The following is a 25988-nucleotide window of genomic DNA, read 5'->3' as shown; positions in this document are numbered from 1 at the left end:
TGCTTATTATCATATTTTTTAAGGAGCCAGACTTTTCTGAAGATCAAGAAGAAAAGAAAAAAGATTCAAAAAAATCCAAAGCAAACTTGCTTGAAAGGAGGTCAACGAGAACAAGGAAATGTATAAGTTACAGGTATGAAATGTGTGGAAATGTCTACAGTGAAAGAGGATTTATTTTGCAAGTACACGGCATGATCCAGAAGTATATGCTTTTCCTATCATGCTGATTATTAGCAGTTGTATATATATATATTTCTTGCCTTCCATCTTTAGTCATAGAATTTTTTTTCTTTTTTTTTTTTTTTTTTTTTGAGACTGAGTCTCGCTCTTATCGCCCAGGCTGAAGTGCAATGGCACAATCTCAGCTCACTGCAACCTCCACCTCCCGGGTTCAAGTGATTCCCCTGCCTCAGCCTCCCAAGTAGCTGGGATTACAGGTGCCCACCACCACGCCTGGGTAATTTCTTTTGTATTTTTGGTGGAGACAGGTTTCACCATGTTGGCCAGGCTGATCTCGAACGCCTGACCTCAGGTAATTTGCCCTCCTCAGCCTCCCAAAGTGCTGAGATTATAGCCATGAACTACCATGCCCGGTCTAGTCATAGAATTTTAGAGCAGAGTAATCTTTTCCAAATGTAAATCTGTTCATGTCATCCTCTTTTTGCTTTAATATAGTTTGTCAGATTTCCATAGCTCTTGGGATAAGGATTGTTCCTTTTTTTTTTTTTTCCGAGATGGTGTCTTGCTCTGCCACCAGGCTGGAGTACAGTGGCGCCATCTCCGCTCACTGCAACCTCCACCTCTCGGGTTCAAGCAATTCTCGTGCCTCAGCCTCCCAAGTAGCTGGGACTACAGGCGCCCACCACCATGCCCAGCTAATTTTTGTATTTTTAGTAGAGATGAGGTTTCACCATGTTGGCCAGGATGGTCTCAATCTTTTGACCTTGTAATCCGCCTGCTTCAGCCTCCCAAAGTGCTGGGATTACAGGTGTGAGCCACGACACCTGGCCAAGCATTGATACTTTTAACAAGGCCAGTAAGTCACTGCATAGTCTCATCTCTACTTCCCTCTCCAACTCTGTCTTACCACATTCTCCCTTACACTCTCTGCATTTGCTGCATCTCCTTTTAGTCCCTTTGTACATACTGTTTACCTGCAATTTCCTTTTCAGTTTTAGCTTGTTAACCTCCTCTATATGAAATCCCCCCATTATATGCCTTCATAGCAACCAGTTCTTTTCCCTGAAAGCACTTATAATTGTAATGAGTGTGGTTGTGATGACTTACTAACATTTTTCATCATCACTAGATTGTTAGCATGAAGGTAAGAACCATGTCTCTTTTACATGGACTTGTGTCCCCTATACCTAGCATAGTGCTGTCAGATAGTTAATGCTTCGTTAGTACCTAGTGAAAGAATCAGTAAATATTACCTGGTTTACCTTTTAACACCAGAGACACCAGAAAAGGAGATTTTTCCATGGTCATTGTTAGTAGCTAATCCTAGAAACCTTATCTTCTAAAACCCTCTCTTCCAGTCTAGTGTTCTTTCCACTAAATCATGCTGTCTCATTCAAATAATAAATAAATTATATTTTAGTTATTTTAGATCATTTTTCGGCCTACAGCTTCTAAAATCTGGGATAACACCAAAGCAGTTTTTTTAACTTGAATAACTGGAAATGGAAAAGGAAAACAGTGGATTTTATAAAACTCTTAACTTTGAACTTGCTTCTTATTTATAAACTTGCATCAGTAATCATGGAGGAATTTGCCTCTATTGTTAGTGTTAAAACTTTATAAAAATATGGTAGAATCAGTTAGGGTAAAATCTCATGTACACGGGAATAGTGCCCATCCTAGTCTTTAAAAAAACACTTCAAAAAATAAAAAGTATTCTTCTATATGTATGAAGTCAAAGCTGACAGATGGAAAGTGCAAATGTAAAGTCAGTTCTGCTGCGACATAACATGTATTTTTAAAAATCACCATGCTGTGCAAAATTATACAGGAAAAACCATAGGGATTATGGAAAATATGGGGTTAGAGACATACATTAAAGACTTCATTGGCAATGCATTAAAAAAGATAGGAATATACTAAAAATTGAGAGCACCATTTGACATACGTTAAATAAGTAAGAAATACATAAATACTACATTAACTATGGCATTTTATACTGAGAAAAGACCTGAAGCTTGTCTGTGGAAGCAGAGAATTGCAGTTTGTAAATTATGGTGTGGTGGCAGAAGGAGGTTTATCTGAAATCAGAAAAGTATAACATCACTTGCAAAAGGCTATAGTTTATAACACAAAGTGAACTGTTGTTACTGGTAGATGTCTTGGGTATGTGTGTTTTGTAGATTGCTGTGCAACTCAGTTCAGCTAGGTGCAGTTTTCTGCGTTCACCTAGTGTTTCTCACAAATGAAATTACACATAAATTAGCTGGGGATGGTGGCTTACACTTGAAATCCCAGTACTTTGGGAGACTGAGGCAGGAGGATCGTTTCAGTCCAGAAGTTCAAGACCATCCTGGGCATCATAGACTCTGTAAGAGAGAGGGTGGCAGGGAGGAGGGAAGGAAAGGAAGAGAAGGAAGGAAATTGCACATAAGCATGTATGAATGAAATACATATCATGTTTGAGTTGTTTTGTAATATGTCAGTCATTTTGGAACTAGGTAGAGTATAAAATAAATGCATTACATAACACATTTTATACGAAAAAACATAGTTTACCCTAAATTCCTATTTTACTCGTATATAATTTTAGAGCTTAAAGGGATAATCTATGTTAATCCACCATCACAGATGAGACAACCAAGACCGAGGGAATATAGATACATGGAGTGTTGTGTTCAGAAATCTTTTATCTGATTATCTGCATCTTTTATCTTTTATCTGCATCTGGGATATAAATCAAGACTGTTTAGTTGCATTAAAAATTTCTTAGATTATCATTAAGGCAAGAGTGGAATGTTTCATTCTTTCTGAAATAGTTTCAGATGCCTGAAGTTCTGGTGGTCTTTGATTTTAGCAAACAAATTTCTCAGTAAGAAAGTAGTCACTCAAAGAAATAGGTTATTATGCCACCTTACAGCTGCACCCTGTCCTCAGGACAAACGCTGTTTTCAGTTAACTTTGCATCTGGCATCTGGCTTTATCTGTATCTGCTATTCTACCCTAATGAATGGATGTGCTGAGTTTTACTTTCCCAGAACTTAGGAAAAATCCGCACTACAGCTACCTTATTCTCAAAATATTGCAGTTGTGAAAAATTGGAAATAAACTGTTTTGACTAAATATGGTGCATGTGTAAGATGAGATACTATGCAACCAGTAAAAATTACATTGTAAAAGAAGAGCTCTCCATCTGAAATTTATGAGTCCTTTGAAATTATATACTCTATGAAGGCCAGATATTTAGTTTTTAGAGATGGGGTCTTGTTATGTTTCCTAGACTAGACTCCCAACTCCTGGGCTCAAGCCATCCAACTGCCTCAGACACCCAGGTAGTTGGGACTATGGACTCAAGCCATCCTACTGTCTCGACCTCCCAAGTAGTTGGGACTATGGGTGTATACAACCACTCCCAGCCTCCAGCTTTTAGTCTTTTTTTCGTTTTTTGAGACAGGGTTTCACTCTGTCACACAGACTGGAGTGCAGTGGCATATCACAGCTCACTGCAGCCCTGGAACTCCTATGCACAAGCAGTCCTATTGCCTCAGCTTCCCAGAGTGCTAGGACTACAGGCACACATCACCATACCTGGCTAATGTTTTTAATTTTTAATTTTTGTAGATAACAGGGTCTCACCATATAGCCCAGACTGGTCTCAACCTCCTGGGCTCAAGTTATACTCCTGCCTCAGCCTACCAAGAGTGCTGAGCCACTGCACCCAGCCCCAGCTTTTAGTTCTGATGCTGTTGTTAATCCATTGTGTGCTCGTAATCCCACCCTCTTCAATATAATATACTCTGGTGATGGAAGTGTTCTATTTCTTTGATGTCTGATACAGTGACCATAGCCATATGTGACTATTAAATACTTGAATTATATCTAGTGAGGAACAGAATTTTAAATTTTAATGAATTTAAATATAAATAGCCACACATGGCTAGTAATTACCATTTTTAGCATAGTTTTACACAAGTTACTTCATAACTTGTTTTGAGATTTGGCTGAGCCCTGAAGTAAAAGGCATTTTATATGTGAAGAAATCTTAGGAATCCTTTAGTCTTGATCCTTTTCTTTAAGTCAAGGTAAACAGCTTCAAGAAGTACTTTTACCTAGTTCTAAAATTTTAACCTTTCATGTATGAATTTTAGTAATAATATAATTTTCATTAGCAGTAATAATATAGCCCTATTATTGGGACTTTTTTTTTTTTGAGACAGGGTCTCACTCTGTCCCCCAGGCTGGAGTGCAATGGTACAGTCTCCGCTTACTGCATCCCCTGCCTCTTAGGCTCAAGCAATCCTCTTGTCTCGGCCCCTCAAGTAGCTGGAACTACAGGCACACACCACACACCCAGCTAATTTTTTGTATTATTTATAGAGACAGGGATTCACCATGTTGCCCAGGCTGGTCTTGAACTCCTGGGCTCAAGTGATCTACCTGCCTTGGCCTCCCAAAGTGCTGAGATTACAGATGTAAACCACTGTGCCCAGACATATTATTAGGACTTAATAGTATTTATGGAACTGTAATTTTATTTTACTTACTTTGCCATGTGATTTGTATAATTAGGAGTTGGCAAATGATGGCCTGTGGGCCCAATTCAGCTCTCTTCTAGTTTTTGTACAACATGACCTCAAAGTGGTTTTTATAAATGCTTGAAAAAAAGGATCAAAAGAAAAATAATATCCTGTGAAAATTATATGGAAATTACCTATAATTCAAATTTTAATGCTCATAAAGTTTTATTGAAACACATCTGTATCATTTACTTACATGTTGTCTGTAGCTGCTTTGCACTACAGTAGCAGAGTTGAGTAGTTACAACAAAGACTGCATTGTCTGAAAAGCCTAAAATATTTACCATCTGGCCCTTTATAAAAATTTTTGCTGACATTGCCTCAGTCCAATTTGACTGCTATCACAAAATAACCTTGAACTGGATAACCTATAATCAACAGAAATTTATATCTCACGGTTCTAGAAGCTAGGGAGTCCAAGGTCAAGGCACTGGCAAGTATAGTGTCTGGTGAGGGCCTGCTTTCTGGTTCATAGGTGGCACTTTCTAGGGTGTTCTTAATCACAGAAGGGATGAAGGGACTCTTTAGGGTAGACCTAATGCCTAGTAAAGGCCCTCTCCTTCGTAGATGGCCATCTTCTCACTGTAACCCCATATGGTGGAAGAAACAAAGGGTCTCTCTCTGGCTTCTTTTATATGGGCACTAATCTTATACATGAGGGCTCTGCCAAAGACCCCACCTCCTAATACCGTCACCTTGAGATTTATTATTTCAACATGTGAATTTTGAGGGGACATAAACAATCAGACAGTAACAGACATCTGCTAAAGGTAATCTTTAAAAATAAAAGGCCGCTGGGTGTGGTGGCTCACGCATGTAATCCCAACACTTTGAGAGGCCGAGGCGGGCGGATCACGAAGTCAAGAGATGGAGACCATTCTGGCCAAATGGTGAAACCCCATCTCTACTAAAAGTGCAAAAATTAGCTAGGTGTGGTGGCGCATGCCTGTAGTCCCAGGTACTCGAGAGGCAGAGGTTGCAATGAACCGAGATGGTGCCACTGCACTCCAGCCTGGTGACAGAGCAAGACCCCATCTCAAAAATAAATAAATAAATAAAAATAATTAAACAAACAAACAAAAAAAAACCAGGACAGGCTATAATGTGATCATTGTATATATTTTAGATTTGATGAGTTTGATGAAGCAATTGATGAAGCTATTGAAGATGATATCAAAGAGGCCGATGGAGGAGGTATGTGTTTGTCATTCTCTCTTCTTTATAGAACTCTGCCAAGAAGTTCATTCAGGTGCCAAATTAGTACAGTGAGCATATTTTTTTATTCTCTTTCCCAGTGTGTATTATGATTAATACTGATGTTAGTTGTCTCAGATTTAGAGTAATTTGTGGACACAACGTCAGTGTATAGACTCAGATCTTACTAATTACTTTTAAAGCAGTTTTGTTTTACAACCTGATATATAACATTGATGTTCCTACATAGGTTAAAAAATTTACTTCTGATTCCATATAGAAAACTGAGGAAACTTTTGTGTTGTCTTTGAGACTACAAAGTCTCAACAATTATGGATAATCAGAACCAAAATAATTTAAACCAAAATTTAAGTTAACCTATTAAAAATTGGTTTCTTAGTTTCATAGTCTTCAGTAAGTGGCATTAAAATAGAAGAACTTAGGCCGGGCGCGGTGGCTCAAGCCTGTAATCCCAGCACTTTGGGAGGCCGAGACGGGCGGATCACGAGGTCAGGAGATCGAGACCATCCTGGCGAACATGGTGAAACCCCGTCTCTACTAAAAAATACAAAAAACTAGCCAGGTGAGGTGGCGGGCGCCTGTAGTCCCAGCTACTCGGGAGGCTGAGGCAGGAGAATGGCGTAAACCCAGGAGGCGGAGCTTGCAGTGAGCTGAGATCCGGCCACTGTACTCCAGCCTGGGCGACAGAGCGAGACTCCGTCTCAAAAAAAAAAAAAAAAAAAAAATAGAAGAACTTGAAGGTAATTTAATTAAAGCACTATTAGCCAATGCTCCAATATGGAACATTCTGGTTTCTACTTAGTTATTATGAAAACTCTGGAAAAGATTGATAAGTAGGTCGTTTAAGGCTTTTCCAGAAATGTTTGTCTTGTACATCTTTGCTGCTGAAATCTCGCTTTTTCTGTCCTGTAAACACTGTTTTTAAAAACTCTATTGGCCTCTTTCTAAAGCCTTGTCCAAAAGACAGCTTTCAAGAAGAGATTCTTGAGTGACTGCTCATAGGTATGAGGTTTCTTTTTTGGGTGATGAAAATGTTCTGGAGTTAGTTAGTGGTGATGGTGGCACAGCTTTGTGACTATACTGAAAACCTCTGAATCGCACACTTTAAGAGGGTGAATATTATGGTGTGTGAATTATATAAAAATTTAAAAAACAAGAGGTTCCCTACATAGTAAACTTGTATTCAGTAGGATAAACGAATGCTAAAACTCTGAGACCTCTGTCAGCTGAAGTCATGAGAAAACTGCATATTTGTAGGAAGAAAATAAAGAAATGAAGAGCTGCTAAGCATGAATAAGGACTGTCTCTAGAAATTAAAGGGAAGCTTTTAATAAACACATATTTTTCTCCCCCTGAACTTCCCTCCTCCAAACTCAGGAGTTGGCCGAGGAAAAGATATCTCCACCATCACAGGTCATCGTGGGAAAGACATCTCTACTATTTTGGATGAAGAAAGAAAAGAAAATAAACGACCCCAGAGGGCAGCTGCTGCTCGAAGGAAGAAACGCCGGCGTTTAAACGATCTGGACAGTGATAGCAACCTGGATGAAGAAGAGAGCGAGGACGAATTCAAGATCAGTGATGGGTGCGTGGTCTCCCATTAGACCCCAATCCCTAGATACCAGCAGGAACAGGACTGGACTAGCAGAGAGGCTTGCCCGTGCTGTAATGAGGGTTTTCTTCTTCATGTCCATAGACTAGCTCTGTTTATTTTCAGGATATTTAAAGCAAATTCGAGAATACTAATTTTGGCCCGTTTTTAAAATTTAGAACAGAAAATAGATTTATGGTTGTTTAACATTCAAAATTATATTTAAATTTTACTGACTACAATTAAACTTTGATTTGTCAAGAGCTTTCTCTGTACCTCTGCCACCTTCTGCCAGGTCCATGAGGGGTTTCCAGTCCTATGTGAAAAATAAATAAGTAATTAGATATTATCCTCTCATGACTCATAGGAGTTGGACTTGGGACAAGTAATCCAGTATAGAAGATCAAGAAAGGCTTCTATGCAGAGTTGGAATTGAAACAATACCGCAGAGTTTCTCCTTTCAGATTATTAGAAGAGGAAACAAGCATATAAACCACAAAAAAAAATCATTCTGCGTAACTGCTACTAAAATACAGGGAAAGATAAATTAGGGTACAGAGGAAAGTTAGCTTAAAGTAAAAGTAAAGCTTGATCTGAAATTTGAAGAATAAATATTTGGAATCAACAAGTGTGGGACTAAAAGCAGGATAAGAAAAAGGTATTATAAGCATAGAAGTTTTATGTCCAAGACAACAAGCCATAAAATGTCATGGAATGTTTGGGAAACTCCTGTTGGCTCAGGATAGCAGGAATAAGGGGATGAAGTAGAGAGTGCCCTGCTGGAGATGTGGCAAAGTGATAAAAAGAACCAGATTAGGGAGTGTTTTATTAGTCATGCATAAGTGTTTTGACTTTATCCTGAAAATTATACAAAAACCAGTGAAGGGTTTTAAACACAAAATTAATGTGAGATTTATGCTTCAGAAAGATTCATCCGGGCATTCATTTGGAGGATAGATTGAGGGGAAATGAGACCAGATATTAGAGAAACTATTTATGGAGTTGCTTTTGTAGTTTAGGTGAGTATGAAAAGCTGAAAACAGAAGAGATCAGGTTTGAGATATTATCTTTTAAGAGATAGACTCTAGAGAAATTAGTAATTGATTAGATATGATCAATGAAAAGGGAAAAGTTAGGATAAATACTACGTTTCTGGTTGGAGTTACTGGATAAGTGATGGCGCCAAATACCAGGCCAGGGAACAGAAGAGAGAAGTAGATTGGGAAATAATGAATTCACTTTTGAATATGTTGAATTTAACATGGGGGACATCTCAAGAGGTCAAAGCAGTAGAGAAATCAACATTAATTCATGTTTACAACCCCTCCTAAGAGGATAGGGGGCAAAACATTTTCCCCATTTTATAAATAGGGCATTTGATACAATTATCTGGATATGTTGCACTATACTTAATGATTCACTGGGCTCACTAGAATTTGAACTTAGTACTCTTAAAAAATGGGTTCACTCTTCTAAATACCATTGTATTTTATCTGGTTTCTCTTGGACAGATCTCAAGATGAGTTTGTTGTGTCTGATGAAAACCCAGATGAAAGTGAAGAAGATCCACCATCTAATGATGACAGTGACACTGACTTTTGTAGCCGTAGACTGAGGCGACACCCCTCTCGGCCAATGAGGCAGAGCAGGCGTTTGCGAAGAAAGACCCCAAAGAAAAAGTATTCTGATGATGATGAAGAGGAGGAATCTGAGGAGAATAGTAGAGACTCTGGTAAAAATAATCCGTATCCATATGATACCTCAGCTTAACAAATTCTTTTTTTTTTCTTGTTGCTCATGCTGGAGTGCAATGGCACCATCTCAGCTCACCGCAACCTCTGCGTCCCGGTTTCAAGCGATTCTCCTGCCTCAGCTTCCCAAGTAGCTGGGATTACAGGCATGCACCACCATGCCTGGCTAATTTTGTATTTAGAAACGGGGTTTCTCCATGTTGGCCAGGCTGGTCTCAAACTCCCGACCTCAGGTGATCTGCCCGCGTTGGCCTCCCAGAGTGCTGGGATTATAGGCACTAGCCAGCACACCGGCCAGCTCAACAAATTCTTACAACTGCTGGAGTTAAGAGTTCTTAAAATTCTGTTCCTAAGACTTATTTCTGACTAAATTTTTCTCATAGAAAGCACATCTGAGAAAATACATACAGATTGATATGTTAACTTCATATCAGATGCCTAGTAGGATTGTGATGACTCCTTGGTTGTCACATGTTTCCATGCCTAAACCTTCATCTTCACAGGGTTTCTTGGAAATCATTTTCAATAAACTGTGAACATTTCCATCAGATGCCCAGCTGCTGGAGAGAGAAGAATATAAGTTAATTCTCATTTAGACCACAGTCAGTGTTGAGTAGTTTTTACAGATTAACAGTAGTTGATGTTGTTATAGAGTATGCTTATCCTTATTAAGTGAGTAAATAGAGGCTCAGCCACTAAAAGAAATGCGTGCTTATCTTACTGGAACACGCATTTACTTACTGGATAAGTGTCATCTTACTGGAGAAGAACCATAGATATGAGTATCAGACTCTGGCAATCTTTGTGGGGGTTTTTTGGTTTTATTTATCTTTTTTCCTAAACTGTCTAAATAAGTGATGATAATATCATGCCGCTTTATCAGTGATTATTTCTTAAGAACAAGGACATTTTCTTACATAACCACAGTGCAGTTACCAAATTCAGATATTTTAACATTGATATAATGCTATTACCTAATTAACAGTACACATTCAAATTTTTATCAAGTATCTCCATATTATTCTTTATATCTCTTTATTCTTTTCCTAACCCAGGATCCATTCCAGGGCTATGTGTTTATTCACATCTCTTTAGTCTCTATTAATCTGGAATGTTCCTCAAATTTTGTCTCATTGATCTTGATATTTTAAAGAGTACATACTAGTTGTTTTGTAAGATGTTTCTCAGTTTGGATTTCTTTTGTTTCCTTGTGATAAGATTCAGATTATGCATTTATGGCAGGAATAGCACAGAGAATGTTGCATCTTCTGAGTCTCTTTATTATTTTTCCTTATAATTAATAAGTAATTTGTGGGAATTTGAGACTATTTAAATATCCTGTTCCTTATATTTCACCTACTAGTTTTAGTTTCTGTGGATAATTCTAACTCTGTCATGTCTGTTATATTTATTTATTGTTGTTCTGTAAGGAAGAACATTTCCCTTCTCCGTATGTTTATTTATTTATGTCAATGTATACTCATGGATTCTTATTCTGATCAGTGGATATACTACATTCCCATCACTATTTAGGCTCCATTTGTCTGAAATTTGGCCAGTGAGAACCACTTCAACCTATTGGCAAGCCATTTTGAGATGTTTGAAATCCATGAAAGAATAGCAAGCTTGAATATAGTACTTTGGTGGAATTTAACATTCTGAAAAACAGCAGTGACATAATGCAATAGCCTCACTCTGGTTTATTGATCAGAGATGACAGGAACAATGCTATTTAGCAGTGCTTTGCAAGTTTAGGTCTGTGTACTTTATTTAGCAGATTTGTATTCTTTATGGAGAAAAGTCAAAAATATAACTTGAGTTCTGTATTTATGTGGAACAGATTCATGAGTTTTCTTTGGTTAGAGGGCTTAATCTCTGCAATACATTATGACTATAGCCACACGTAGAACAGCAGATTATCAGGAGGCAGATTTGTGGTAGCCGTCTACCAAGAAGAGCAGTCATGGCAACTGTGTACCTGACCAGGTAGCTGTAGGTCAATTGCAATAAGGACTATTTCTAAAAAAGTATAAAACATTTAGGCCGGGCATGGTGGCTCACACCTGTAATCCCAGCAATTTGGGAGGCTGAGGCAGGCAGATCACTTGAGGCCAGGAGTTCAAGACCAGCCTGGCCTACATGGCAAAACCCCATCTCTACTAAAAATATAAAAATTAGCTGGATGTGGTAGCGGGTACCTGTAGTCCCAGCTACTTGGGAGGCTGAGGCAGGAGAATTGCTTGAACCTGGGAGGTGGAGGTTGCAGTGAGCCAAGATCACGCCACTACACTGTAGCCTGGGTGACATAGTGAGACTCTGTCTCAAAAACGAAAAAGGATAAAACATTTTCTAATCTTGAGGATTCACTGCTAAGAGTATACATTGTGAGGTTTGGCATTAAAAGCCCCCACAGATTGACTCATTCTTTTTTTTTTTTTTTTTTTTTAAGTGAGACTTAAAGGCCAGGCGTGTTATAATCTCAATGCTTTGGTAGGTAGCCAGGCATGGTAGTGCATGCCTGTGATCCTAGCTCTAGCTACTGGGGCAGCTGAGGCCAGAGGATCTCTTGAGCCTGGGAGGTTGAGGCTGTAGTGAGCTGCGTTCATGCCACTGCACTCCAGCCTGTGTGACAGTGAGATACTCTCTCAAATAAAATGAGACTTATAAAGGTTACTGTTCACTTAAAAATATTTATGACTGAACTCTGCTTAGTAGCTTTTCATTTTTAAGCTACATTTCTACTTAATAGACTTAAATTTTGTACTTTTTTCTTCCTTTTTTTAAAATAGAAAGTGACTTCAGTGATGATTTTAGTGATGATTTTGTAGAAACTCGGCGAAGGCGGTCAAGGAGAAATCAGAAAAGACAAATTAACTACAAAGAAGACTCAGAAAGTGACGGTTCCCAGAAGAGTTTACGACGTGGTAAAGAAATAAGGCGAGTTCACAAGCGAAGACTTTCCAGCTCAGAGAGTGAAGGTAAGGCATAGGTCTCCTATGTATAGAAGTTTGGACAGGGCAAAATAGACATTATAAAGTGAACTCAGGATTGTGATTCTGTACCATTCTTTAAAATGCATGTAACCAGGCCAGGCATGGTGGCTTATGCCTGTAATCCCAGCAGTTTGGTAGGCCAGGGCAGGCAGATCTCTTGAGGCCAGGAGCTCAAGACCAGCTTGTCTAACATGGTGAGACTTTGTCTCTACTAAAAATTTAAAAATTAGCATATGTGGTGATTTGCATCTGTAACCTTAGCTACTCAGGAGGTTGAGGCAGGAGAACTGCTTGAACCTGGGAGGCAGAGGTTGCAGTGAGCCAAGATCGTACCACTGCATTCCACCCTGGGTGACAGAGCAAGACTGTGTCTCAAAAGAAAAAAAATTCATATAACCAATAGTATCTTTGAGATAAAACCTATAATCTTGTGCATATTATAGTTTAAATAAAGGATACTTGATAAGAGGCTAATTTTTAAGATCTCCATTGTAGTTAAAATTTTCATTGAAACTAGAAGAATCTCAGAAAATTGTGATCTGATCAAAATTTATTCTGCTTCTTTTTTTTACTCCCTTATTCATGGCCCTCATTTTGAAATAACCTCTTATGTCCTCAGTAGCTGAAAGGTTTCAAATAAAAGTGCCTACTGTCTCTTTCCACCTTTACTATGATTTCCATTGGAAACTGTTTTATTTCCTAATAGCTATAGCTGTGCCCCTACCAGTAGTACAAGACAAGCTCTAAAATATGAATTTCTGACATCCATTTAGTCTTTTTTATTTTATTATTTATTTTATATATATCTCTCTATATATAGAGAGAGATATATATATATATTTTTTGGAGACAGAGTCTCACTCTGTCGCCCGGGCCGGAGTGCAGTGGTGGGATCTCGGCTCACTGCAACCTCCGCCTCCCAGGTTCAAACGATTCTCCTGGTTCAGCCTCCCAATAGCTAGGATTTTAGGCATGCACCACCACGCCTGGCTAATTTTTGTATTTTTAGTAGAGACGGGGTTTCACCATGTTGGCCAGGCTAGTCTCGAACTCCTGACCTCAGGTAATCCGCCCACCTTGGCCTCCCAAAGTGCTGGGATTACAGGCCTGAACCACCACGCCCAGCTTTATGGCCTGTTTTGAAGATTGTTTTGCTTTCATAGATTAAACATGAATTTAAGTTTGAGCCCAAGACAAAAGAGAAAGGGGAAAAAAATGTTTGGATGTGGAATGCTAAAGAAGGGAGGTGAACATCTTTTTTGAATGTGCACTTACCTTCATGTGTCACAGAGACAAACATAAATGCATTAGTTAAGCCATTAAATATGAATATTTATTAAACTAGGCCCTATTCCAAGCACTGGAATATAACAGCAGACAAAATAGTTCTTATGAAACTCTTATTTTAGTTGGGAAGAAAGTGACAATAAACAAGATAGATAAGTAGAATATATGATATATTAGAGATGAGTCCTGTGGAAAAAAATAAAGGAGAAAAGGGAGTTGGGAAAGTAGTTGAATTTCAGATAATATACTAAGGAAATCCTCACTAAGAAAACATTTGAGTGAAGACCTGAAAGAAATGTTGTGTGTGAGTCATGCAGTTATCTAAAAGAAGAATGATACAGGCAGATGGAACAATAAGTGTGAAGGCCTTGAGATATGTTTGTGCTTGTCATGTTCAGCAAACAGAAGGGAGTGCAGGGTTGTTGGAGCAGAGTGAGTGAAGGCAAACATAATGAGATGAAGCAAAGAGGTCAGTGGGGACCAGTCAGCAAACGACAGCCCACCTGCTTACATAAATAAAAAAGCAAGCTTTTGTTTTTGTTTTTGAAACAAGGTCTCACCCTGGCTGGCGTGCAGTGGCACAATCACAGCTCACCATAGCCTCAATCTGCTGTGCTCAAGCAGTCCACCCGCCTCAGCCTCCCAAGTGGCTAGAACTGGCATAAGCCACCACACTGTGCTAATTTTTAAATTTTTTTTTTAATAGAGATGAGATCTTGCAGTGTTGCCCTGGCTGGCCTTAAACTCCTGGCTTCAAGTGATCCGCCCCCTACCTTGGCCTCCCACAGTGTTAGGATTACAGGTGTAAGCCACTGCACCCTACCCTGTAATACAATTTTTATTGGAAGACTACCATGCCCGCTTGTTTACATATTGTCTATTGCCTGCTTTCTCAAAAAGCTGAGTTGTTGTGACTGAGAGTATAGGGCCTGCCTCTTATGTAAAAGATGTGCTAACCTCTGATGATAAATAGTGCTGTGCAGTTTAACTTTCTGCAGTGATTATATGTGTGCTGATGGTTACAGTAGCCACTAGCCTTCATATGGCTATTGAGCACTTGAAATGTGGCTAGTGTGACCATGGAACTGAATTTTAATTTTTATTTAATTTTAACTAATTTAAACTTAAAATAACCACATGTGACTAGTGTTTACCATATTAGATAACACAGAGTTAGGGTATTGTATGGACTTTGGATTTTTATTTTGTGTGAGGGTGAGAAACATTTGGGCCAAAGCACAGATGAGTATTGAGAAGCAGATGAGGAGGAAGAGGAAGAGGAAAGCAAACCATCCCACATTTTGAGCAAAGGAGTGATATGATCTGACTTAGGTTTAAATTTGCTGTGGTAGCTGTGTTATGAATAGATTGAAGGGGGCCAGGGCAGAAGCTAGAAGACCCATTGGGAAGTTACTGTAATAGTCCAGGTGAGAGATGATGGAGGGTAGAACTGGGTCAGTAGCAGTAAAGGGGCGAAAGCAGTCACATTAGGGATATGTTTTAAAGTGAGACCAAAAGGATTTACTGTTGGGTTGGGTGAGAGAAAGAAAATAATCAAGGATGACTGAGAAATTGGAGGAGCAATTGCGAAAAACTAAGATGGTAGAGACCACAGTGCTGCAGGATTAAGGAGAAAATTTAGGAGTCCAGTTTGAGACACGTCATTTGAGATGCCTGCTTAGAGATATCCAAGCCTAGATGTCGAGTAGGCAGTTTGATATACTAGTCTGGAATTCAGTGGTTGCCTAAAATAAATATGGAAGCCGTTAGCACATAGATGGCATGCCAAGTTGTGAGACTAGGTGAGCTCTTCTAAAATGGAAGTAGAGTCATCTTCAGTATCCATTGGGGATTGGTTTCAGGATCCCCGCAGATACCAAAATCCTTGGATTTACAAGTCTGTCCTATAAAATGGTGTCATATTTGCATATAACCTATCCATATCCTCCATATACTTTAATCTTTAGAATATTTAAAATACCTGATACAATGTAAATGCTATAGAATTGTTATACTGTATTGTTTAGTGAATGACAAGAAAAAAGTCTATGTATGTTCAGTTCAGACACTACCATCTATTTTTTTCCTGAATATTTTCCATCTGCAGTTGGTTAAATTCATGGATAGGGAGGCCCAACTGTATAGACAAAGAAGAGAAGACAATTAAGACTACCAAGGGTGTCTGATAACTAAGATGAGAATTGGCACAGTGTTTAAGATGTACAGAGTTGGGTGTCCAGTTTGAATCTTTCCTTATCAGCATGTCAACATGATAACCTAATTTGTGTACTAGTGGGAAGGAGTTTCTTAGTTTGTAACTAACCTATCTTCATTTAATTCAAGCATTATCAGACATCTTCCCCAAGAAATCTGCTGTTGGCCAGGCACAGTGGCTCACACCTGTAATCCCAACACTTTAGGAGGCCAAGGTGGGCAGATCACTTGAGGCCAGGAGTTCAAGACCAGTCTGGCCAACATGGTGAAACCCCGTCTTTACTAAAAATGTAAAGAAATTAGCTGGATGTGGCAGCACACATGCCTGTAATCACAGCTCCTCGGGAGGCTGAGGCAGGAGAATTGCTTGAACCTGGGAGGCAGAGGTTGCAGTCAGCCAAGTTTGCGCCACTATGCTCCAGCCTGGGAGACAGAGTGAGACTCCGTCTCAAAAAATAAAGTAGGCCAGGTGCGGTGGCTCATGCCTATAATCCCAGTACTTTGGGAGGCCGAGGCAGATGGATCACAAAGTCAGGATTTCGAGACCAGCGTGGCTAACATAGTGAAACCCCGTCTCTACTAAAAATACAAAAAGATAGCCTGATGTGGTGGCAGGCACCTGTAATCCCAGCTACTTGGGAGGCTGAGGCAGGAGAATGGCTTGAACCTGGGAGGTGGAGGTTACAGTGAGCCAAGATCATGCCATTGTACTCTAGCCTGGGCGACAGTGCGAGACTTGGTCTCAAAAAAAAAAAAAAAGAAAATATTCTCTAAAATCATAAATAAAGTATACCATGAATCATTTTGGGCACTGTTATGGGACTGAGAAGAGAGAAATCAGGCCAATTATTGAAAGGACATTTTTATGTACAAGCAATTCTGAAAGGACGTGGTGAATATGGGGAGGAAAAGGAGAATTAAATTCGTTTATGGTTACCCATGCCAATGGCTTAAATGTGCTGTTTATTCTAGAGAGCTATTTGTCCAAGAACTCTGAAGATGACGAGCTAGCTAAAGAATCAAAGCGGTCAGTTCGAAAGCGGGGCCGAAGCACAGATGAGTATTCAGAAGCAGATGAGGAGGAGGAGGAAGAGGAAGGCAAACCATCCCGCAAACGGCTACACCGGATTGAGACGGATGAGGAGAGTTGTGACAATGCTCATGGAGATGCAAATCAGCCTGCCCATGACAGCCAGCCTAGGGTCCTGCCCTCAGAACAAGAGAGCACCAAGAAGCCCTACCGGATAGAAAGTGATGAGGAAGAGGACTTTGAAAATGTAGGCAAAGTGGGGAGCCCATTGGACTATAGCTTAGTGGACTTACCTTCAACCAATGGACAGAGTCCTGGCAAAGCCATTGAGAACTTGATTGGCAAGCCTACTGAGAAGTCTCAGACCCCCAAGGACAACAGCACAGCCAGTGCAAGCCTAGCCTCCAATGGGACAAGTGGTGGGCAGGAGGCAGGAGCACCAGAAGAGGAGGAAGATGAGCTTTTGAGAGTGACTGACCTTGTTGATTATGTCTGTAACAGTGAACAGTTATAAGACTTTTTTTCCATTTTTGTGCTAATTTATTCCACGGTAGCTCTCACACCAGCGGGCCAGTTATTAAAAGCTGTTTAATTTTTCCTAGAAAACTCCACTACAGAATGACTTTTTAGAAGAAAAATTTCAACAAATCCTGAAGTCTTTCTGTGAAGTGACCAGTTTTGAACTCTGAAGACAAATAATTGCTGTAAATTCCTTTTGATTTTCTTTTTCCAGGTTCATGGTCCTTGGTAATTTCATTCATGGAAAAAAATCTTATTATAATAACAACAAAGATTTGTATATTTTTGACTTTATATTTCCTGAGCTCTCCTGACTTTGTGAAAAAGGGTGGATGAGAATGCATTCCGAATCTGTGAGGGCCCAAAACAGAATTTAGGGGTGGGAGAAAGCACTTGTGCTTTAGCTTTTTCATATTAAATATATATTATATTTAAACATTCATGGCATAGATGATGATTTACAGACAATTTAAAAGTTCAAGTCTGTACTGTTACAGTTTGAGAATTGTAGATAACATCATACATAAGTCATTTAGTAACAGCCTTTGTGAAATCAACTTGTTTACTATTGGAGATAACCACACTTAATAAAGAAGAGACAGTGAAAGTACCATCATAATTAACCTAAATTTCTGTTATAGCAGAGTTTCTTGTTTTAAAAAAAATAAAATCATCTGAAAAGCATTTGTACAGTAAAATGTATAATGAAGCTTTGCCAACCAGACTGTGCTAGCAACACATTTTTTTAAATAGCTTTATGCAGTGGTAATAAGGTGGCCTCAAATATATTATGTCTGATGGAGAGTTATTAGTGAAATGGATGTGGTCTTTCTTAAGGCCTGGGTGGACCGTAAACTTTGCCAGTAGTATAACTCTTGTCTTCTGGCCACTTGATGTTCAAATATCTGAAATATCATTTTGAAGAAATACATCTATATATAACATACATGAAGAGATGCTAAGCTGACAGTGATATTTTAGCACATTTGAAGACTGGGAAGAGATTTTCAGGTGAATTTTAACTGGTCTATTCTTGCCCTTAGTATCTACTTCAAATTGAAGTCTACAAACAAAGCAGTTCCTTTGGGAGGTTTTTAGTTTGAGTTTTAGCATGTGTGCATATGCGTGTGTGTGTGTGTGTGTGCGTGTGCATATGTGTGTGTGTTGGAATTTCCTATCTGCCTGGATATATTAGCAGAGTTTGAATGTAGTTTTGGCCTTTGGCCGTTAGACTTCTATTAAAATTCTTTAATAGTCATACAACCAACATAGAGTTGAATGAGAACTGCCGATGTAATTAATAGGCATGACATCCATTTCAAACATCTCAACACTTTAAAGAAAAGCCCTTTGTTTCAAAAAAAGGGGTTTGTAACTAACTAAATACCTAACATGTAATTGACACTAAAATATGAACTTTGTCTTATTTAGTTTCTGTTATAGCTGTAAAACTTCAGGCAGAGCCATAACATTGTACAGAGTGTAGCACTTGTGATTAAACCTAGCCTGTTAAATCCTGAAACCTTCAACCATTACTTCTGTGAATACTTTTGCCCTGGGATTTGGGTTTTTCTGTTCCAGTGTTGTGTCTGTTGCCGGCAATGGACACACCATATCTGCTGCTGGCCCAAGGAACGTCATTAATTTTTCTTTCCAAATTAAATATTATGTGCTAGTCAGTATATAGTAAAGCACTTCTCTTTTTTATTACTAAAAAGCTGGCATTAGATTTGCATTATAAATACCTCTCTAGGAACTTTATACTCCTTTTCCTTCTTCAACAGCTATTGCCCTTAAATCTTATCTTTTGGCCTTGAAAGTTTATAGCTATTGTTTTTCAGTTGTTCGTTGTTTTGTTTTGTTTCACTTTAGTTCTGTAGTACCTGCCCATTAATATTTTTGCTTTGATTCTAGCAATGTGTATGTATCTGTATAAAAAATAAAATAATGAAAGCAGCCTAAAAATAGGATGCACCAATAGCATGTGGTTCCAAGTAAGTTGTGATTTTTATTTTGAGACAGTGTTCCACTGGAAGGGAGGGAAGGGCTTACATTCACAGACAGTAAAGCAGGACTGTGGAAGGAGCTGCATTCACTTACAGTCTCCTTTCCAGCTAGGTTTGTTTTATTTATTTGCAAGTCAGCTAAGAATTAACCTTTTAAACTATCTAAAACAGGCCAGCAATATAAAGATTTCTACCAGTGCAAGGTAAGTGGTTTGAATGTACAGGTGCCCTTTCCTGCCACCCAGTCTCACCCCACCATTTTAGTCCTGCAGCTGGGTAAAGCCACTATTGTGTGGAAACTCTCCCATGTGCCCTGTCTCTACCTCTGGACACACCAGCTCCTCCTTCCACCTATTAGTTCTATTCCTCAGTTAAGCCAAGTGATCAGAAGTAGTATTAAATTGGTAGATAATTTTAACAGGATGCCTAATGTGAAATAAGGAGTTATTTTTACTCTTCTACTGTAGAAAGCCTAAGGTAATTTTTACCATTGCAAAGACTGAATATTCCATTTGTAAATGTCCCACTGACATGGGTTTAGAGACCACTTGTGCTGCCTGATGTTTACCAAACTTGAATAAGTGTTTGTCAACTTGATAGTGAATGTACCCCTTCTCATCTTATATTTTGATTAAATCAATTAACTATAGGTCATCTACCAAGAATGTAATCCAAGCAGTTGATAAAACAAATTATTATGCAGATTGATTATTGATTATTAAATTTTGAGCAGTGCAAAAACAGTTCTGCTGCTTGGAGTTCGAATTCAGTCCCTCAAAGAGTTTATGATCACTGAAGTACACTCTGAAGGTATTCTGAAGAAGTTAAGAAAAAATTCAGAAAACGAAATGTTCTGTATACAAAGACAATACAGTCCCTACGAACTGCAGAAAGTATAGGAAAGCAGTAATTGATCTAGAGTTTAGACAGTCTTGGAACTTTTTTAGAGCACTAACCATGGATTTAGACTCAATAGCTGCTACGTAGTAGAGCCCTTTAATAATTTAATCCCCCCTTTTTGAAATACAAACTGGACTCCCAAACTCTAGACTGTAGCAAATGTATTAAAGGGAGATGTAGATTAATATTCAGTATATTCAGTTTGCAATTTCTGTAAAGGTCTGAAAACTAGTCAGCTTTTCACAAAGCAGAAACTTTGAACTGAAATATATGTGAAAAGGACTCAGACTGAAAACATTTTGGTTTTGTACATCAGTGCTGATAAAATAGTGTTTAGTGTAAAACATTTTCCATCATTGGCACATTACTGCAAAATGATGGCAGAGATATTTTCAAGAATGTACATCAAGTTGCATTTCCTCGACATCCTTTTTTCAATTGTTCAAGGTTACAGATTTAGAGGATAAAGGAGAGTTTCATTTAGAATAAATTCATGTCTACTGGTAATCTATATAAAAGTGACCTGCCCAAGAACCAAAAACTTTAAATGCTAGTGAAGCTTTTGAAAATTTTTAAACAAATTAATTTTAAAAGGGTGTTACACATATCCAGTTTTTACTTTTTGGTTGATGAAATGCATCCCATAATATATATTTGAGCAAAGTACATACATTAAGAAAAACATGGACATTTACTTGTTTAACTTAATAGTCAAAATGATGAGGAAATGTTAGCTGTTTTTAAGTGGGATTGATGGAATGTCCTTTGTCACAAGGAATGCCATTTTAGCTTGTTTGTGGGCCTAAGAGATGTTAACCATTCGCTAGTTCTACCACACAACTGTAAAGAACCTAATGAATCTACAAGTTTAACATTCAGAAAAAGCTAGGAACTCCGCTCTTCACTAACACAGTGGAACAGGTCCATTATTCAAGGTGATGCCTCACAGCTATAGAACAACTATGCAGAGACCCAGAGTGAAATGGTACATGTGTATTTGTGTGTTTGTGCGCACGCACACACTTCAGATAAGTACCAGAAGAAATAAAAATGAATCCATCATTAACTATTGAAAGAAATAAGATGGCTGCATTGCAACAGATATAAATATTATAAATATCATTTAATTACAGAAAATCTAGGCAACAGTTTCTCCTGATGTTTGACGTTCTCAAAATACCTTCCTCATTCTCCAAGAAGCAGAGAATGCCAAGGCTGCATATCTGCTGTAATCTACCTAGCCCTCTTCTGCTTAATATCCATTATTGAATCTTCTTAGATTAAAATCCATTCCTATTTTATCTACCTTTCCCAAAGTATGTACCTGTAAACCTACCTTGGAAGTGGCAAGTTAACTGATTTTTTTGTGTTGTTTTTATACCAATCCTTAAGGTCAAAGCCTTTTGCTATCAATGTATTTAAACTGAGTTGCTATGTGTTCACTTAATTTGTTTTCAAAATATTTTGCTCCAACTTAAATTATCTTTTAACATCTTTTGAGTGCCAAGAATTACTAAGTAACTGTAATATGTTGAACAGAGTAATTCCCAATGTAAGCAAGGAGTCATAAGCCAATATGTAATGAGCTTAGTATATAACCACTTTAGCTTATACACTCACCACTTTTTGTATTCATTCATGCAAACCCTCCTGGAAGTCAATTAGAATAGGATCCCATTTGTGGACTTTTTTTCCTCCTTTTGGACACCTGAGCACAATTTTTTTTTCCATTTCATATTTATGCCACTTTGGAAAATTCAGTAAACCCAATTCTGGCACATTGTAATGGTTTCAGTTAATGAAGATGTTATTTTTATTTTAATAACTTTAAAATATTACTATCCTATACATAAGTTATATGAGAGGGCATAACAATAGATGAGTAGAAATTTATTAAGTTTCTTGGATATTTTGAATGAGAAAAAACATTTTTAAAGGAATTTTTTTTCCTTTTTTGTCCAAACCGGTACAAGCTAGAAAGTTTGCTAAGGACTGAATACTTGCCTTGTGCTTTTTGCCACTGGATGATGTAAGTTAAGAATGGAATTGTTAATTCTAAGTATATATTTTCTTGACTTTCATCAGTTTCTAAAGAAATCTAATTTAAGTGTTTTGCGGTTTTATTTGATCTATATTTATTGAGTTCTGGTCATAGACCAGCAGCTTGCATGTCATGCTCATGAACAGCCAGAACACAGTTATTGGGGAACTTCATGGCTCAAAACCTTCTGAATCATTTAACTTATTTTGTATGTTGCAAAAAAAAAAGTTTATTTTGCTTGAGAGTCACCTTTTTTTTAAAAATAACTGTACAGCTTTTAAGGGATGGGAGGTGGGAAAATACCCTAAAATAGGATGTAGATTTTTTTACAATTGTGTTTATGCTAGATCATCTACAGGTGCATTATGTAATTAAACCTAAAATTGTTTAAAAATTTGTGCCATGTCTTTTTCATTCCCCTGCCCTTTAGCAGAACTGGTGCATGTCAACTGCTATGTGGACAAGCCTTGAAATTAATAGAGTAACAAGCCCTGTCTCCAAAGCTTTAAGGTCACTGCATGAAAATTGTGTACACAGACACACACACACACACACACATACACAGATCTAGCTTATATTAGTAAATGGATTTTCAGGATCAGAACAGCTACAATAGCCCAGATTTGGCTGTTAACAGCATATTCTTATAGGGCATGATTTTTGTGATTCCTAACTAGGGTATTCTCAATGTTAGTCTGGTGTTCTATTCTCTTTCAAAGTAGCTTCTTGATGATGGTATCTGTTGTAGCTTGCCCAAACCTGCCATGAGGTTTTGTGTACACTTGGAAAGGGTATGTCCTATGCTAAGATGGGGGTAGAGCAAGGCTTGATTTTAATCTGTTCATGTAAAAGAAGGAAAAAACTAGAATTGCTCTATTTGGTTATTCAGTGGACTTAATTCCACAGGAATAGTTGTCTGCTGAAGCGTGGCAACAAGGGAAGTCAAATTCAAATTTCAGTTCCCTCCTTATTTGCTAAGTATTTTGAAATCTTGTAGAACTTCTGATTCTAGCACAGTCTTTTACATGGCACGTTTTACCATGGTATATTCACAGCTTCGTTTAAATGTCAGTGCTTTTTCCCATCTCATAATTTTGCCATTCTAATTTCTCACCTTTGTAGTACAAGTGTATTCTTGAAAATAATTAAATTCATCTAAGTGTGTCATAATTTCTATCAAACCTATATTCATGTTTTGCCAGCGTCAGTTTTTTGCTGTCATTCAGAAGGGAAGCCTGGGGATCATGAGTTTCCATGTGAAGAATACAAATTCCAGATAAAAATTTGTAAATGGTATCTTTTAGAATTTTGATTTGAAGTAATAGCTGGAATTCAGGGACTGTCTGATCAGAATGTCTCTTGAATTTTCCAGCATGCTTATATGAAATGCTTTATTTTCCTATGCGTTAAAAAATGTATTCCTGGAATAGGTTCTCAGAATGCTTTATTTGGTTTCTAGGAGATGAGATTTAAAGCAGAAGCTCCAAGATTAGCATATAACTCTTGAGGTAATCAGGACCGTGCTGTTAGTCAAATAGAAGCTGGAGTGCTCTCTGTCACATAATATACTGCATGTGTGTGGGGGCGGGGGGGGCAGGGAAGATCAGAAAACTGGAAATGTATTTCTGGTAACACACAAAGTAAATTGTGCATTTAAAGTATGGGAATTCTTGGTAGCTTAAAGCTTCAGGGGTTAACTTCAGTGTATGAACACCTAGTGTGTTAGAATTGCAGTGCATAGTTGTTTAAATACAATATTCCTTGTAAGTGACAACCAAAATATGTTGTGGCTGGTGCCAATATTTTTGTTAATGAAATGTTCAGTGTCTCACTACAGTCTGATCAGAACTCTTGGTGTTATAAACCAGGCCTAAAGCCATTTTATAGCTATTGGCCTAATTGTGTAACTTTTTCTTTCAAAATGTTTTATTATAATACTTCTGTCATTTCTTTCACTTAATATGTCAATTGTCATAATAAAAATTAAATTTGAATTATTTAGCATGATGTGTTTGCAAACTTAGCTTATTTTAAATTTTGTGGCACATGGAACAAATTGTCTGTAGCAGTTCATGATGGTTAAAATTGATCATCCAGGCCTAGATAAATTGTTCTCCCACTATCTGGAAAGTAAATGTACAAGTGCATTAGTTTCCCTAAAATAATTTTTAAGGCTATTTGCCAACTAGACAAATATAAATATTAGAAAACTATTATTGATTTCTATCTTTAGCCTCTGGAAAACTAATACATTATAGAGGCTGTGGACTTGTTCTGTGTGGTCCCATAGGAGCACAGAACTAGACCAGAGGGCAGAAGCCATAGGGCAAAAGTTTTCCAGTCATTCTGTGGAAGAAACTTAGTTCTCTAATAATAAACAAGCTTGGAAGTGAATTATTAGGAATAGGGGATGTTTGGAAGTCCAAACATCCACACATTGATCCACACATTTAAAAATGGATTAGACCAAGTGACCAACGGGTCCTTCCAACCCTGAGTAGGCTTCTCAACTCCAAATGATTTGACAGTTTTTATTTACTCTTAAAATACAGTAAAATTCACACTGAGCTTGCTTTTTTACCAACAAACTAGCAGAGTATTTGTGATTCTGATTGAAAATATTAACTAGGTAAAGAACTTCTGAAGAATTTCACCTAGTGGAGTAAAACTTGGTCTGTGCTAGCAAGAAAATGGCTAGTTACAATGCTAAATTTATTTGAAATTTTCACTTGAAGAGAATCAGTCAAATAATGTGAGCCACCGTGCCCGACCAGCCCATTTCTTTGTCAGATTATGAGACCAGAAGATGTAGAACAGTTCTTTTCTTTTACAAATAGAATTAGTGTACTATTCTCTGATTCTTTAGTAGAGGCAGAATTATAAAGAGTAATGAAAATATTCTGTTGAAATTAGATGTCGGGACCCTTTTGGGTGAGATTAATGCTTGTGTCATTTTGATTCTTAGTGAGTTTGCATGAGCTCTTTAGGGTCCTAAAAGTCTAAATGAATATCAAAGAGAAGGGACACTCTAAGAGGATGTAACTTAACATTGCAATATGAGTTTAGTCAAATCCCAAATGAAGTCAGCTGGGAACCTACTAGTATTGATATCGGCCACCTATGGCTTCCTTATCATTCCTCCTTGCCCATTTCAGAGCTGCTTTACTCACATTTAAGCACCTATCTTTCTCCCTAGCCCTGTCTCCGAGGAGGTATCTTCTTTTTGCAGTACCTTGTCTGCCTGTGTCCTTTTTATTACCGCCTCTGGGTTTTCACATCTTACTTCTCTATCTCTGATCTCCATTATTGACACACACTCCTCTCTAAATAAAGTTCTCCCTATTGTGGAAGACAAAAGTTTGATCCTATCTCTGGTTTGATACCCTTCCCAGTTACTTCTTATTTAACTTCCAGTCTTTAAAATAAATAGACTATGGAAAACCCTAAACTGTATTTGGAAATTATTACTGAAATGTCAGAAATTCCTAAGAGAAACTCCAGAAAACAAGCCACTGTCTCAGCAACATACTTTGTTATCATGAACAACTGTTATAGAAAGCTGAAACTTAGAGCAGGAATGTGATTCCTCCCTTTTCTCTGCACTTGGCTTCATGTTTTTCTGTTGAATGTAATGTGCATTTTGTTTTCTCTTTGACATTATTGCTTGCTAGTGGGACACCAGTA

General features: G+C 38.0%; 1 protein-coding gene across 1 annotated transcript in view; it reads left to right on the top strand.

The window, feature by feature from the left end:
- The window catches only part of RSF1 (remodeling and spacing factor 1), a 167156-nt gene extending 142858 nt beyond the window's left edge, over positions 1 to 24298 (top strand). The window contains exons 11-16 of the mRNA XM_033205901.1: positions 24 to 133; positions 5884 to 5951; positions 7350 to 7557; positions 9075 to 9295; positions 12104 to 12292; positions 16781 to 24298. Of these exons, the coding sequence (XP_033061792.1) occupies positions 24 to 133; positions 5884 to 5951; positions 7350 to 7557; positions 9075 to 9295; positions 12104 to 12292; positions 16781 to 17352 (1368 nt within the window). The 3' untranslated portion in view covers positions 17353 to 24298. The remainder of the gene's footprint in view (positions 1 to 23; positions 134 to 5883; positions 5952 to 7349; positions 7558 to 9074; positions 9296 to 12103; positions 12293 to 16780) is intronic.
- Positions 24299 to 25988: the final 1690 nt, after the last annotated feature.

Source organism: Trachypithecus francoisi, unplaced genomic scaffold, assembly GCF_009764315.1.
Source record: "Trachypithecus francoisi isolate TF-2019V2 unplaced genomic scaffold, Tfra_2.0 Lachesis_group8, whole genome shotgun sequence".
NCBI lineage: Eukaryota > Metazoa > Chordata > Mammalia > Primates > Cercopithecidae > Trachypithecus > Trachypithecus francoisi.
The sequence above is the reverse complement of the archived record's forward strand: the minus strand, read 5'-3'. Positions and strand labels throughout refer to the sequence as shown.